The following is a 16,772-nucleotide window of genomic DNA, read 5'->3' on the forward strand; positions in this document are numbered from 1 at the left end:
CAATCTTATGGAACAGGTACTTTACTGTGAGTATTTTATACATGATGAAAGTGAGGCACAGAGATGTTCAGTACTTTGCCCAAGCTCACACAGCTAGTAAGTGGCAGAGCTATACTGGAACCTAGGCAGTTTGGTTTCAGAGTTTATGCTTTTAACCTATATTTGCCACTAATCATTACTTCTTTGAAACTCCCTTCCATTGGCTCCCACGAAAACACCCTCTCTCAACCTCTCTGACTCCTCCTTCATTGGTTCTTTTCTCTCTGCTCAACTCTGAAGCAGGGATGACATTTCCAGAAGTCTGTCCAAAGCCATTGCCTTTACTTACTTTACACACTCCCTAGTTGAGGGCATCCACTTCCATCCATACTCAGATGATTCCCAAACCTGTATCTCTATCCCAGATATCCTTCCCAAGGCTCAGACTTTGGTGTCCAATTGCTCACTGGACCACTCTCACATTCAACACATATAAAATAATAAATGTATTCTTTTCTGCAACAAGCAGGCATTTTGTCCATTTAATTCTCTATCTTAGGAGATGGTACCACCCCCCCGCCCCCCTCCATAACGAAGCCAAAAATCTATCATCTCTAACCCCACTCTCTGCTTTTCCCATCATGTGAGGTCAGCATCCTGTCCATTTGCTATTTGACTGTGCCGCTTAAACGTCTCTGCATTCTCGTAACCATTTCCTTAGTTTTGATTCTCTTACCCTGATGATAGCTTCCTAACTGGTTGCCCTGTGCCTCTATAACCCATCTCCCTCAATGCTACTAGAGTTACTTCAAAAAACAAACAAACAAACAAAAGAAACAAAACAAAACCCCAAAACTCATGACACCACCTTCCTGATTAAAACTTTTTAATGATCCCCTTTTCTAAGAGAAGAATAACTGCATTCCTTGACATGATATGCACGGCCTTTCCCAGATTGCTGTTGTCCCTGCTTCTGGTTTCGTCAGCTGCCCCTCTCTAGCTTGAAAGCCACTGGCTTTAGCAATTCTGAGCTCCTTGCAGGTCCCTGGGAGAGCTCTGTGCTCTCCGGAAGCTGTGCTTTTTCAAAGATCTCTCTTGTAAATGCCCTTTCCAGGCTGTCTCTCTGGGCACCCTTCCTTCTTCTTCAAGAATCAGATCTTCAGAAAAGTAGCAACCAAATGCATAATGCAAAACAGGTCATCACTTAATAGATTTTAGCTCCCTTGCCACCTTCCACCCTCTTTCCCTGGCAAAATTAATGATGTGTTCTATTGTATAAACTGCTTATGTTTCTTTCAGTCTACTAATCACGATGAATACACATTTATTGTTAAATTATAAACCCATTTAAAAAAATAATAAATTCACTTTAAATAAACCCACTTCCATCTTTTTTCATTCAAATGTATTGTACTCTTTATATTAAAATAATAGGGGGGCATTTGGCTGGCTCAGTTGGTAAAGCATGTGACTCTTGATCTTGGGTTGTGAGTTTGAGCCCCATGTTGGGTGTAGAGATGATTTAAAAATAAAATCTTAAAAAATGATAGTAACGGGGTGCCTGGGTGGCTCAGTCAGTTAAGCAGCTGCCTTCAGCTCAGGTCATAATCCTGGAGTCCCGGGATCGAGCCCCACATTGGGCTCCCTGCTCAGCAGGGGTCTGCTTCTCCCTCTGACCCTCTCTCTCTCACTCTCTCAAATAAATGAATAAAATCTTTAAAAAAAAAATAGTAATAATAGGAATCAAGAAAAAACCCCACAATCTTATCCCCAAATCAAATCAGTATTTTATTTGTCCATCTTATCTTTAGATCCTTATCCATGTGCAGATTCTGTTTTCTACATTCATATTTAATATGCTCCAAAGACTTGGGCGCCTGGGTGGCTCAGATGGTTAAGCGTCTGCCTTCGGCTCAGGTCATGATCTCAGGGTCCTGGGATCGAGTCCCGCATCGGGCTCCCTGCTCCTTGGGAGCCTGCTTCTCCCTCTGCCTCTCTCTCTCTGTCTCTAATGAATAAATAAATAAAATCTTTAAAAAAAAAAAAAAATGCTCCAAAGACTTATATATTCCACCTCTTTTGATGAGGTCATGCATGTTTCTCTGGTGTGCTTCTGTCATGTTTGACTTGCCTCCTCTCCCTCTCATCCTTTCCACTGGGAAACTAGTGACAACAGTTTGGTGTGCACCTTTCCACACCTTTCTCCTGTTGAATCAGTTATATTTGGGGAGGGGGAAGGGAGGGTTTTGTCATTTGTTTTACAAAAATGAGCGTGTATAACACACATCTTTTCCTCTTGCTTTTCTCATTTAACAATGCATGGAAATAACTCCAGGCCAATGAACATAGCTCTACCTCATTCTCTCAGCTACCTAATATCATAAGGGATGAAGACATCACAATCCATTCACCCATTCCTGTGTTGAAGGGCATTCGGGTTGTTTCCAGTTCTTTACCACTACACACAGCAACAAGCAACCTCAAATGGACCTATCCTTGCACACGAATGCTTTTGTTTCTATGGGATTTAGTCCCCCAAACGGGAACTGTTTATAGAAACTAGGTTGGAGCATGATTTGTAAATAAACAAAAGCACACGGCATAGTGTCATACATTCAAAGAAGTTCAGTAAATGATGATAATGATAAAGGATATTTGACTATGTGGTTACCTAGCAGCATTTTGATGGGAAAAGATATGTTTCCTGGCAACTAGCAAATATACATCATTGAAGGAGAATTTGTAAGGAAAGTACAAAAGACAGAACCTGGCACATAGCAACTGAGAATCATTGTTGCAAAGCATATTTCCTGTTGCACTTGCTAGGGTATCTTATTGGTAGGGCACCAGGGTGGTTTGAAGCCCTATTACTGCATACCGAGTCCCTGACCTTCTGAGCTAATCAAACGGTAATATGCTTTCAGAAAAACCTCAGCTTTGAAAGATCGCCCCAGTTGTTTTACCTTGAAGCTGGTGACTTCAGAGTTACAAAGGTGTCTATTTAAGGCAGTTGTATGTGAAAGCGCATTAGATGAGGAGTCAGAACGCTAATCCTTGCCTCTGCCAACTTGTCAGCACTGTGGCATTTTGAGCAAGCCTCAAAATCCTCATATATTAGAAAAAAAAGCTAATAATACTCATGCTGCCTACTTTGCAGTATTGTAGTGAGGAACAAATGGAATTATGTAAATGAACGTGCTTTGAGAGAGCTATACATATATTAGCATTGTTAATATTATTCTGATTCTTGAGTAGGCAATGTACTGTGTGTGGTGGCACCTTCCTGTTCTTTGTATCGCCAGGAGAGAATACATTACCACTGAAAAGAATGATTGTGTAGCAGTCATGAAGTGCACTACCAAAGTACAGAACAATCGATATAAAAATAACAGACTAGATGTCAGCCATTGAGTCTATTGGCCGATATTATTCAATGAACATTTTTGACAATGAAGATATTTACAAAGCTGCCTCGCTTTTTAATGTTCCATATATAAATGAAAATAAAATCACATAGTATGATTTTCCCCCCTCTTTCCTTTAAGTTTCTATTTTTAACTCCTATACAATATCAGATGTAATACCCTTGTGTTCTTTCCCTAGTCCTGGCTCCTACCCATAAAATATACACATGCTGCAGGAATCCAGGTACAACCTGGGATGCTTCCTATCCAATTACTGTTATTTTTATTGTGGTTAAAACACTGAGAAATTGGTTCCATGATAGATCAATACTCCATATATATTATGAGTGGATATGTCTAATGGATGGAATAGCAGAAACCACCTAACAGACATGAGGGATGATTCATTTCAGACACGTGGCATACATACAAGATTCACTCTTTGGTGGGACAGAATGTTCATATAAGGAGCTCAGAAACCTCAGTGCCAGTTGAAATTTGGCAGTTGGTTCCGCCCAGCTGTTCTTAAAGGTATTCTCTCTGCAGGGATTTAAAAGTGGCTCCTAGCTATAGCTTAAGATTTTTATGTTTCGCTGTTTCTGTTTTGATTCTTCCCTTTGGAAAATAGAGAAAATGAGATGTGTATCCAGTAGCGAAGGGTTTATGAAGTTCTGTAGAGTTAGATCTAAATGATCACAGCTGTCAATAGTTGGTAAAATCCATGGGGGAAAAAAGTCATCATGTATAAAGTATACAATTACATTAATTAATTATTATTATTAATGTTTTACCTTTTGACTGGTGGTGGCGGTGGCATCCGGTAGACAATCCACGAGAAAGAAAAGCAGAGATTCCTTGGAGTGATTTCAAGTTTCAGGCTTTGTCAGGGTCTTTGAAGTCATCATTTTGAGGATTGCTTGTCATGCTCTTCAGTGTGCATCTGTTGAAGAAAAAGGAGAAAGAGCCAAAAAACCTCTGAGATTGGAATTGCCTTTATTTAAAATTGTTTTTCAGTCTAAATCCTTTTTTCAAAGGGAGACTTTTGTTGTTGATCATCTCCTGTGCCTTTAAAGAGTTAAATGTATTAAAATTTAAAATGTGTAATGAGTAACATGAACGTACTGTAAATAAAAATATTAGGACATACTCCATATCTTCCTTACTTTACTGAGACATGAAGAATAAATGCGATTTTTTAAAATTCTCTTTTCTTTTAGAGAAAATTGAATTTACAAAATGGATAAATTACAGGAGTGATGGCACACATTGTAGAAGGGCTCTCTGATTTTCAAAGCACCATAAAGATGAAACACCTGAATTTCTTAACATATACAAATCATAGTGCATACTGTTCAATATACAAATAAATAGTGAAGAACTCTATTGCACAGAGCAAAATACTTCTATCTCATAAATATAAGTAAAATTTGAGTGACCTACTCTTAATTTTATATCTATATAACACGACATGAAATAAAGAATTAGCAATTATGAAAGGAAGGAGGACTGTTAATTATCTTACAGTTTTGTCATAAATCAGAGAAGAATTTTTTTTCTTGAATTATCTAGAATATAGGTAGACAAGTAGTCTATAAAATGAGTACCATCTAAGCAGCTTGAATTCACTCTGCACTGTGTAGATCTTGAGAAAGGCTCTTGTAGGATGGACTTGAGTGTTGGTATTGAGCTATGGAACATCATGTATGCACAGTGAAAAAACTCTCACTGTGTTTGAATTTTTAATAGTTTATGACCCAATGGAAATTTTTGGTTGTTCAAAACTCTTTATCAATTTTTCTTCTTAATACAAACACATATAATGCAAGTTTGTTTCTGAAATCACATAGAGAACAGTATTGAAAACTAGTAAGATTAACTGTAATGAATATACCATACTAACGTAAAGTGATCAGGGACACCTGTCTGGCTCAGTCAGTAGAGCATGCAACTCTTGATTTCGGGTGTGGTGAATTCAAGCCCCACATTGGGTGTAAAGATTACTTTAAAAAAAAATTTAAAAAGTAAAATGATGAAGGGCACCTGGGTCACACGGTCAGTTAAGGGTCCAACTCTTGGTTTCAGCTCAGGTCATGATCTCAGGGGTCATGAGATCGAGCCACATGTTGGGCTCCACATTCAGCATGGAGTCTGCTGAAGACTCTCTCTCCCTCTCCCTCTGAAATAAATAAATAAATAAATAAATAAATAAATAAATAAATAATATTTTTTAAAAAGTAAAATGTTGATAATTGAGGAAATTGGGTGTGGGATACATGCAATCTCTTGGTACTATCTTCTCAATTTTTTTGCAAATCTAAAACTGTTCTTAAAAAATAAAGTCTATTACAAAAGAAACTAACAAGAGCAAAACTTTCTGTTTTATTCAATCTCCTTGTTATAGGATTTTTTCCATTACCTGTAAAATGTTAAGTACTCAGATGTAAAACAAATATTAAGATATTCCTGTAATATTTTCCTTTTGAAAATGTCACATTTCTTAACTATTTGAACCATTTCCGGAAGTTAGTGCAGATCTCTATCTAACATTTGGTTTACTAATACCTAACAAGAAGAGGACAACATAGATTTTTATTTCCTCTGTAAGGCAAAAACACATGGAAAATTTCTTGCTATTATCTCTACTAAGTTTAAACTATATCAGTTTTACTTACTTAAAAAATTAATCTTTTAGAGTTAAGAGTGAGATTCATTTTATATTTTACAATGAAGTATTTTCTAAAACTAAGGACTAATAAATAGCAGATCTTTGGAACTTTTTAAAATAAAGGTTACAATAAAAATGTGTGCAATTTTACAAGTGATAATGTGAAATTTTACCTTAACTTGAACTGATATTTTAAATATTATTTAAAAGCTACTCATATTTATTACCCTAAGTTTATCCTTTTAGCTGTTTTGATTAAAAAAAATTTTTTTTACCCCATTGAAGATGGTAACAAATATATTCTAGTTGCTGTATTCTAAAGCAGTTCTTAGAAACACTGATGCTGAGTGCTATTTCTGTGATTCCTTTGATGACATTTTCTGAGTTTAATTTTTTCATTACCCAGCTATCTTCCAGAGACTGGCATACTGACTTTTCTAATTAATATTCTATGTACTGGGAATGGTAGTCTTACTTTCTATTTGTGGAGAATTGAATAGCACAACCACTATAAGTGATGTGCTGGTATGTTACCTTATAAATGCTCAAGGTACAGCTTCTAATGTTGAAAAATAGAAAAATAAATTGACCTTGATGAAGTGTGTCTTCTTTTGTCTGTTCCCAGGAAAGTTTATTTCAGGTATTTCTACTGCTGAAATGATTAGCGTTAACAGCTTTTTCCCTCCATTTTATTTTACAGGGTGTCTTCATCTTCCTGATATATGGGGTATACAACACAGAGGTAAGTCTGCTTGGAGTATCTCAAGGCTGACAGAGTGAATGAGAGAAATGACAGGTTTCTTATCTTGATAACTGAGGAACAAAGTTGGCTTTTCACATGAGTGTCCTACTGCCCTTCATGCTTGGACTAGCTTATATGCATCCCAGCTTACCATTAAACACTGACACCCTGAATAAAGGGACAGCCTCATTTCTCATAGGCATTGACTAATATTTTACTACTGCCTTAAGATTTTGAATTTTCAGTCTTTCTTTTAACACTTAACTATACTTGATGGTATTAAAGTTTCACAGTTTTAAGTGGCAGAATGCTTATACATAATTGCATAGAATTAGAAAAATATTCTTACCTCAAAATGATCATTAAATATTATCTTTTAAGTTTTTAAGCAGGCTAAGAGAAGCCCCTAATGAATAATGAATAGTATTTATGGTCTCAATGGTGATATTTCTCAGAGAAGTCATTTATTATTTAATTATTAGAAGTTATTTAGCTAGAAATATTGAGAAAATTGACTTGAAATTTCATTAAGAAAATATACTATGTAAGTAAATTATTGTCACAGTTCTAGTTCTTTTATGAAAAAAATTCTGTGATTTATAAATAGTCTCTGGTAGGCAAGTTGCTGGTTTAGATTTCTGCATGCTTAATATGAGAGTGAGTGCTTTGTGTACATTAGGCACTGAGTAAAGACTTGTTCGATTTTTGTTGGTCTTTGATTTCAAGATTTTACTTTGTAATTTTCCCTTAAGAAAAAATTGGTAATTTTGCCTGCGTTTCTCAGCATTCTATGCTCGGGGAGGGCAGAGTGAATCCTAGTAGAGATCTTAGAAGGGCCTAGTAGTCAGTTTTTCACAAGTAACATAAGGGGCTAGGCAACAATATAACACGGCAAACAGACTCATTAGCCGGACTGAAAAGGTATGTGGGAATTTAAATAACATCTGATGATGATGAAGTATGTGTGTGGGCGTGTTTTACAGGGCTGCTGCACCTGGATTACACGCGGTTTCCTTTTCCAGTAGCCTTCAGGTAGGTTGGCAACAAGACAACTTTTTTTTTTTTTTTTTTTTTGCAACGGTACCTCTATTGCGGTTTCAAAGCAGGCTCCTCCTATAAATGCAAAGGATACACGCCCATTATTAAAATGTTTCCAAACTAAGAGGGATAACAGAAGCAATGTTTTAATAAATGTTGAGCACTTGAAGTTTACTGCTTTTAGGTAGAACCAAAAGTGCCCTAAGTGATCCACTTGTGGGTTTGGATTTTGATTCAATACTTAGACTGCAAACTGTAAAGCAGAGAAAGCCCCCACATTCAGTCCTCAGTTTCCCCCACCTTTTCCGCCAGCCTCTTTCTCTGCAGCCCCCAAGCCACGCTGCATTACGGTCCTGCGTAATTCCGCCCCTTGGGTTCCACCTCCTGAGCGGCCTCCCCCAGAAGCCCTCATCCACGTCCACCGCCGTCAGTGCAGCCCACCAATCACGCCTGCTCGCCTGGAAGCCTCTTTCTACAGGGCATCCAAATCCCCGCCCCTCGAGCCCTGGGCCTCCCCTCCGCCCAACCGCCCCAGTGATTGACAGGCAGGCCGGGCGGAAGCTGCGGCGCAGGCGCCGTGGCTCCACAGAGCTCCCCTCTGGCTGGGTTGGGGAGTTCCCAGCAGCCACCGCGCCGCGGCTGCGCAGTACAAGGGAGGCTTTTAATTCCATTGTGGAGAGGACGGCGTTATTTTTATTAACTGGAGGCGACGGCGGCTGCGGCGGCGGCGGTACCCGTAAGTGTTGCCGGTGGGTCGGAGAGGGAGAGGGCGAGGCCTAGGGAAGAGTCGCAGGACCATGCGTACCGGTGCCGGAGGCGACCGGGCTGGGAATTAGTGCTGGGCGCGTTGCGGTCTGGGCGGCGGCGCGGCGGGGTCCTGGGCGCTGCGGTGGTCCCGGCCCGGGGCCCGGTTCCACCCCCTTTCCTCCCTCTTCCCTCTTCCTCCTCCTCTCCTCAGCCAGGCCTCCTCCGGGGTATGAAAATCGGCAGTGGGTTCCTGAGTGGCGGCGGTGGTACCGGCAGTAGCGGTGGTAGCGGCTCCGGCGGCGGTGGTAGTAGCGGCGGCGGCGGCGGCGGCGGCGGCGGCAGCGGCAGCAGCAGCAGGAGGGCAGAGATGGAACCCACCTTTCCCCAGGGTATGGTTATGTTCAACCACCGGCTTCCCCCGGTCACCAGCTTCACCCGGCCGGCGGGGTCGGCCGCCCCTCCCCCGCAGTGCGTGTTATCCTCCTCTACCTCCGCAGCCCCGGCCGCTGAGCCCCCCCCTCCGCCAGCCCCGGACATGACTTTCAAGAAGGAGCCGGCGGCGTCAGCCGCGGCCTTCCCCTCGCAGAGGACCTCCTGGGGATTCTTGCAGTCTTTGGTTAGCATCAAACAGGAGAAACCCGCAGATCCTGAGGAGCAGCAGTCCCACCACCACCATCACCACCACCACTATGGGGGGCTGTTCGCTGGGGCTGAAGAGAGATCTCCAGGCCTAGGAGGTGGGGATGGGGGGAGCCACGGCGTCATCCAGGACCTCAGTATTCTCCACCAGCATGCCCAGCAGCAGCCAGCCCAGCACCACCGCGACGTATTGCTCAGCAGCAGTAGCAGGACTGATGACCACCATGGCAATGAGGAGCCAAAGCAGGACACTAATGTCAAAAAGGCAAAGAGGCCAAAGCCAGAATCTCAGGGAATCAAAGCCAAGAGGAAGCCAAGTGCATCTTCCAAACCTTCTTTGGTTGGAGATGGAGAAGGTGCCATCCTGTCCCCAAGTCAGAAACCTCATATCTGTGATCACTGTAGTGCTGCTTTCAGAAGCTCCTATCACCTGCGGAGACATGTCCTCATTCATACTGGAGAAAGACCTTTCCAGTGCAGCCAGTGTAGTATGGGTTTCATTCAGAAATACCTGCTGCAGAGACATGAGAAAATTCATAGTAGAGAGAAGCCATTTGGATGTGATCAGTGCAGCATGAAGTTTATTCAGAAGTACCATATGGAGAGACACAAGAGGACGCATAGTGGAGAAAAGCCATATAAATGTGACACTTGCCAACAGTATTTTTCAAGGACTGATAGACTGTTGAAGCACAGGCGCACATGTGGTGAAGCCATAGCTAAAGGAGCCGCTAGTGCAGAACCTGGGTCATCAGCCCATAACAATATGGGTAATCTGGCTGTGTTGTCTCAGGGAAATACAAGCTCTTCAAGGAGAAAAACGAAGTCAAAAAGCATAGCTGTTGAAAATAAGGAACATAAGACTGGTAAAACAAATGAATCACAAATTTCAAATAATCTAAACATGCAGAGTTACTCAGTAGAAATGCCTACTGTGTCTTCCGGTGGAGGCATAATTGGCACTGGTATTGATGAACTGCAGAAAAGGGTGCCAAAACTGATCTTTAAAAAAGGAAGCAGAAAGAATACAGATAAAAACTACCTGAATTTTGTGTCACCATTACCAGACATAGTTGGACAGAAGTCCTTGTCTGGGAAGCCAAGTGGCTCACTTGGCATAGTATCGAATAATAGCGTGGAGACCATTAGTCTTCTCCAAAGTACCAGTGGCAAACAAGGTCAAATAAGTAGTAATTATGATGATGCCATGCAGTTTTCAAAGAAAAGAAGATATTTACCAACTGCCAGCAGCAACAGTGCCTTTTCTATAAACGTGGGACACATGGTCTCCCAACAGTCCGTCATTCAGTCTGCAGGTGTCAGTGTTTTGGACAATGAGACCCCGTTGTCCCTTATTGACTCCTCAGCTCTAAATGCTGAAATTAAGTCTTGTCATGACAAGTCTGGAATTCCTGATGAGGTTTTACAAAGTATTTTGGATCAATACTCCAACAAATCAGAAAGCCAGAAAGAGGATCCTTTCAACATAACGGAACCACGAGTGGATTTACACACCTCAGGAGAACACTCAGAATTGGTTCAAGAAGAAAATTTGAGCCCAGGCACCCAAACACCTTCAAATGATAAGGCAAGCATGTTGCAAGAATACTCCAAATACCTCCAACAGGCTTTTGAAAAATCCACTAATGCAGGTTTTACTCTTGGACACGGTTTCCAGTTTGTCAGTTTGTCTTCACCTCTCCACAACCACACTTTATTTCCAGAAAAACAAATATACACTACATCTCCTTTGGAGTGTGGTTTCGGCCAATCTGTTACCTCAGTGTTGCCATCTTCATTGCCAAAGCCTCCTTTTGGGATGTTGTTTGGATCTCAACCAGGTCTTTATTTATCTGCTTTGGATGCTACACATCAGCAGTTGACACCTTCCCAGGAGCTGGATGATCTGATAGATTCTCAGAAGAATTTAGAGACTTCATCAGCCTTCCAGTCCTCATCTCAGAAATTGACTAGCCAGAAGGAACAACAGAAAAATTTAGAGTCCTCAACAAGCTTTCAGATTCCATCTCAGGAGTTAGCTAGCCAGATAGATCCTCAGAAAGACATAGAGCCTAGAACAACGTACCAGATTGAGAACTTTGCACAAGCGTTTGGTTCTCAGTTTAAGTCGGGCAGCAGGGTGCCAATGACCTTCATCACTAACTCTAATGGAGAAGTGGACCATAGAGTAAGGACTTCAGTGTCAGATTTCTCAGGGTATACAAATATGATGTCTGATGTAAGTGAGCCATGTAGTACAAGAGTAAAGACACCCACCAGCCAAAGTTACAGGTAAGGTCCCAAAAGTGACCAGGCTGGAGGTCTGATGTAATTTTGTTTTATTTTGAGAACACTGCCATTGGAATGTTTCTACACGATCCTATTAAGAATAATGTAATGCCCTTTCAATGCAACTTTTCATATTTAGTTTATTTTGTTAGCGTGATTTTAGCTCTGTTTGTATTATGATTTTTAATCAAAATCAATAGATTAAAAATAGTTTGACATTCAAAGTGACAATGTTTAGCAATCAAATTTACATGTATAGATCGTCAGGGAATAGCCCAAAAGTTTTAAATGCAAAAAAAAAAAAAAAAAAACCAAAAAAACCCCAAAAAAACAAAAAAACCCTACAAAAAAAAACAAAACAAAACAAAAAAACACACAAAAAAAACTTTGTTGCTAGGATTAAGGTTATTCTAATTGCTTTACTCTCAGGAAAGTGTAATAACGCATGGGAATTCTGTACGTTATCACTGTAATGGAATATCCAATTTACAGATAGTATGATATACATTTCATCATTTAAGTAAGGGATCGAAAACATTTCAAATTGCTCTATCTGGGCTAATACACATTTCATCATTTTTAAGTAAGGGATCGAAAACATTTCAAATTGCTGTCTCCATCTAGGCTGATCCAAAATTCTGAGATGTTGGCTACCTATATTTTGTTGCAGCTTTTAAATGTACTCTGAACTTCCAAACCATTCATTCCAGCCTGGTAGAACAAATATTCTTGGATCTTTGATCAAAGCCTGGAATGATAGCTTTAATAAGAGAAGAAAAAAAAAAAATAGCACCCTCTCCTTATCCCAACTGTAACAAGGCTGTAGTTCCATTAGAAGTTACGATATCTGGCAGTGTTGATGACCGAGTGGTAGGTTGGTACCAGTATTAGAACCCAAGTTGGAATTACATAATTCTTTGAAATTTGGGGTATGCGTTTTTTATTATACATGGCTTAAAACATTGTTCTCTTGTCTATGTTATTACATGTCACCCACACTTCTGTTTTTTTGTTCTTGTCCTACCCTCTTTCTTAGAGTTCTGAGCCTGCTTTGTTCCCTCTTCTCTCTGGACAGTTTAAATTTTAGAATGATTTACATTCCATTAGGTAATTCATTAGGCATTTTATATGCCTTATGGCATTCAAATACTAAACAATAGGATAAACAACCCCCCACATACCTTTAAAAAAAAAAAAAACCCATACAGATTTCCATGTATAATGAAGCCCCATACTCTGAGCTATAGGTATTATTATTAAGGTTGTAATTCCAACTGGTGACATTGCTAATGTGAGGGATAAGAGTGTCTGCATTTAGTAATGACATCAGAACCTCTTTGTGAAATTGCAGCCTTTAATGTACATTTTAAAAGGGTGCATTAGTCAGTATTGTACAGGGGTCTTGTAAAGTCATCAAAATTTGCTATGAACGCTAATTGCCATTTGAAGCTACTGATAAGACAGTAGCTCTGCTCTAAACCACTTTTTAGCAATTGTATTTTTTTCCTGATTATATTTTTTAATGTACTTTGATGTTTATGCTGATGAGTTTTTTATGTACTTTTGGTGATGTTTCAGTCTTATGTACTCTTCTGACGTCAGAAAAGTACCACTGGTTGTTTGCAGTCTTATTGTGTAATCAGCCTACCACAGGCTTCCATGTATAATAAAGTAATTAATATTGTGCAAGTGTAAAACACTTCTGTTATGAAAGCAGTGTTTGGAAAATAAGAAATTATTAAAAATGGTTACAAAATATTAGTTAATTTCCTTTCCCCACTTTCCTCCCTTAAGTCTGCTTACCAGCTAAAGGGTCACCTATTTGTCATTGCAAGATTCTTAGAAAATGTGTTTAATCCTCTTAAATACACTCAATACTAAAAAGTCTGTATTTCTTATTTTGGTAAGTGCGGTAAGTTCTATTGGGTACAGAGTACAAGCTGTAATCAAAGGATGGAGAGGACCTTTACCACTGTATCTCTTAAGCTGTATGATTTTTCTCCAGTGTTTGTTTTATACAGGTTTTGAATTTCTTTAACTTTTATTGTGTGTACTGAATACTGCATATGTATTATTCTGATTGTTTGCTCTAGTTTACTACCAATAAAAGACCTGTTAATCACAAAATTGAAGAAAGGAGATATCACTTAATATCCAGTAACATTTTTCAGGGTTTTTTTTATTAACTACATTTTCTAAAATAATTCCTTATTCTGGTGGTATAACCTGCATTTTAGGGACTTGTATGTTTATTGTGGTTTTTGGGTTTTTTTTGAACTTAAATATTTCATATTTCTAGGTTTATTTGAAAATTGGTTGAGTATTTTCTTTGTGTTTGAGGTGCACTATATGGAAGGGTAGAAATTTAAAATTATGTAAATCAGAACATGTTTTGTTGAAACTGCATTACCTATCCTAAATATTATATCAGAGAGACTATTGCGACCTCATTTAAAATCAGATTCCAATATCTTTTGGTTCTAGATGGATCCTTTTTGTCTCAAAAAGTTTGTAATAAGATAACAGTATGACAAAAATGGCGTTGAGCATTTTTAATAGGAATAAAAAAAAAGTATTAGTCATAGTTTAACCATCTTTAAAAAGTTGAAAGTATAGATAGCAGAAGGAAAGAAGTAAGACATTTAAATATTAGAGATGCGGAAGAAATGTTTGGAAGTGTCTTTTAAAGATGGAGAAAAACTGTAAGTGGCTATGTAAAATCATGAGAAAATTGTGCTTTTGAAATTCAGTGGCTACAAATGTTGAATTAAGGAGTAAAAATATTAAAAGATAGAACAGGTCTTTGAAACTTTGCCTTTTTTGGGGCATATGATACTATTGCAGGGAAATGATAAATTATTTATATTAAGCGTAAACATGGATTTCTCTGTAGAGAAATATCTACTCCTGGGCCCACATGATTAGGAAAAGTAAATTAGTTCTTTCTTTGCCAAGGTCATTTCCTAGATTTGGTCATTTTCTTGAACAAGACTGCTAAGCAGAATCTCACTGAGTCTGCATCACATCCAACTCCTGATTTCTCTGCACAGATGACTTCTCCATTCTAGGTTAACGCTAACATTTTTTTTTTTTTTACCCACCTACCTCCCCCCTTTGTTTCTGTCTGTGGAATGTCCTTATCTGAATACGATCTTTTTAAAATAAAGGTTTTTACTTTTAAGATGTTTGGGTATGAAGTAGGAAACTGTTGTGTTGCTGTGCATTCAGGATGAGGACTACCATAATTTAGCAGTTGCTAGTCAGTAATTTGTGTGGTAATTCAATAATGAGAACAGAAGTATGTGGAAAAGAATCTGTACTTAAAAATTTTTTTAGTAGGCTCTACATGCCACTTGGGGCTCGAACTCACAACCCCTAGATCAAGAGTCAGCCAGGCACCCCGGTACTCAAAATTTTTAATATTTTAAAATTGTGAACAGTGATAGAAATATTTCTACCTCGCATTTAGTTTTATGTATTGCACTAATCATGTAAGAGAGGCAAAACTTTTTGTTCCTTCCTGGTATGTGGCATTTTGTAGTTTACTTGTAATTAGTAGCATTTGAGCCTGAACTGGGTGACAGTTTGAGCAATATGGCCTCATGAGGGCATATACAGTCCTTAGTTTGCAAATTCATAGGTCTTGTTAAACTGAAGAACTTCCCTCAAAAAAAAAAAAAAAATAAGCTTCTGAACTTCAGAGTTCTATTTTTAGAGTAAACTACATCTGAAGACTATAATTTTTTGAGTTTTATGGTCTTCGTGTTTTTCTAATCCATAGTGACAGGATTTTAATTTTTAAAAGTGTGATGCAAGATTCCTTTGTTAGTGCTATGATACAATCCATGCATCATGTTGTGTGAGGTTATGTCAGTAATGTTCTGTGAATGTATTTGTTACGGGATCCCTTACCACAGAGGAGGATCTGTGGTGGTTTGCCAATCTTGTAGTTCCTGATAGATTTTGAGGGAAAAAGTTGTGTTAGTTCCACTTGTTATATTTATTTACATCCTTAATTGATTACTTGAAATGAACATTAGCATGAAGACAGCACCAGGAATTCTCTTGTCTTACCCTTCATCAAAAAACTCGAAAATAAAGCCTCCGAGATTACAGTGAGTTTAAAAAGAGATTAAGCTATAAAGAGGGCATACACTTTCAAAATTATTTTTCTTTGTGTCTGTTTTGCTTTTTAAAAAAGTATTTATTGCATGTGAGTGACCAACTTGAGTAGATCCTGTTTAAATTTTTGATGAGCCTTTGGCTCTAGGGAAGAACTATATAACGTTTTTAGGGTTACAGACTCCTTGGGCAGCTAATGATTGAATTGATATCTTCCCACCCCCATTTATTAGAAATATATTTGCACATGAAAATTTACAAGCTAATCTGTATGCTCACAAGAACTCCCCCCCGCCCAAAAAAAAACTCCCAATAAAAAATTCTTAACCTGTGGACCTTAGTTTAAGAATCCCTGCCTTGGGGCACCTGGCCGGCTCAGTGGGAAGAGCATGCAACTCTTGATCTCAGGGTCGTGAGTTTGAGCCCCACATAGGGTGTAGAGATCACTAAAAAAATAAATAAACTTAAAAAAAATCCCTGCCTTGGAAGACTGAATATTGAAATTTTATTTTACAAATAGTCAATACCTAAATTAAAAAAGCATCAGATATTAAGAGTACTTAAAAGTTTCTTTATATGCAATTTAATTACTTAGCATTCATAGAACACATTTAGGTTACATAAGGCCATAAAATTTTATGATAAGCTGGTCAAATAATGAGTTGAATATAATGCTTTGCACAGTTTCTCATCTGATAATAAGTGCCATAGAGATGCTAGACTTGACAGTCGTTCAGTATTTTCCATCAACAAAGAAATGTGTGAACAGTGTATCATAACTACAGTCAACTACTGTGCTTCTTACTCGTACAGGAGTAGCTTCCCACATAAGCATGTATATCGACAAAAATGAAAGCCCACAACCAGCCCATACCTTTTTGCCTAGAAAGAATAATACTGAGTTCTTAATAACATGAAAACTCTGCTTCATATAGCCTGAGTGTGACTAGCGAGGTTGAAATACACTGTGCAAGATAAGCCTTGAAAAGTATGTTGTTACATGTTGAGATAGGTATCTCTTGGGAAATGTAGATAAACAGCTGGAGAAAAATGTAATGATTTGGATCTTATACTCCAAGGGGAAAATTTTGTTTCCTGTGTTTGTAGGGAGAAAAAGAATAATGGGCAGAGGTTGTGTGTTAAGGGA

At 38.7% G+C, this 16,772-nt stretch overlaps 1 protein-coding gene across 2 annotated transcripts; it reads left to right on the forward strand.

Moving 5' to 3' along the window:
- Positions 1–8,474: 8,474 nt before the first annotated feature.
- ZNF281 (zinc finger protein 281) lies at positions 8,475–15,992 on the forward strand. Of its 2 annotated transcripts, none has more exons than XM_032422350.1 (2): positions 8,475–8,564; positions 8,787–15,992. In XM_032422350.1, exon 2 carries the CDS (start codon positions 8,805–8,807, stop codon positions 11,508–11,510), a length of 2,706 nt encoding a protein of 901 aa, XP_032278241.1. In that variant the 5' UTR covers positions 8,475–8,564; positions 8,787–8,804; the 3' UTR covers positions 11,511–15,992. The 2 variants fall into 2 exon arrangements, with proteins under 2 accessions (XP_032278241.1, XP_032278240.1); XM_032422349.1 differs by having other exon boundaries at positions 8,493–8,564; positions 8,791–15,992.
- Positions 15,993–16,772: the final 780 nt, after the last annotated feature.

The sequence above is a fragment of the Phoca vitulina genome, unplaced genomic scaffold (assembly GCF_004348235.1).
Source record: "Phoca vitulina isolate PV1807 unplaced genomic scaffold, GSC_HSeal_1.0 scaffold26, whole genome shotgun sequence".
In the NCBI taxonomy this organism is placed as follows: Eukaryota; Metazoa; Chordata; class Mammalia; order Carnivora; family Phocidae; genus Phoca; species Phoca vitulina.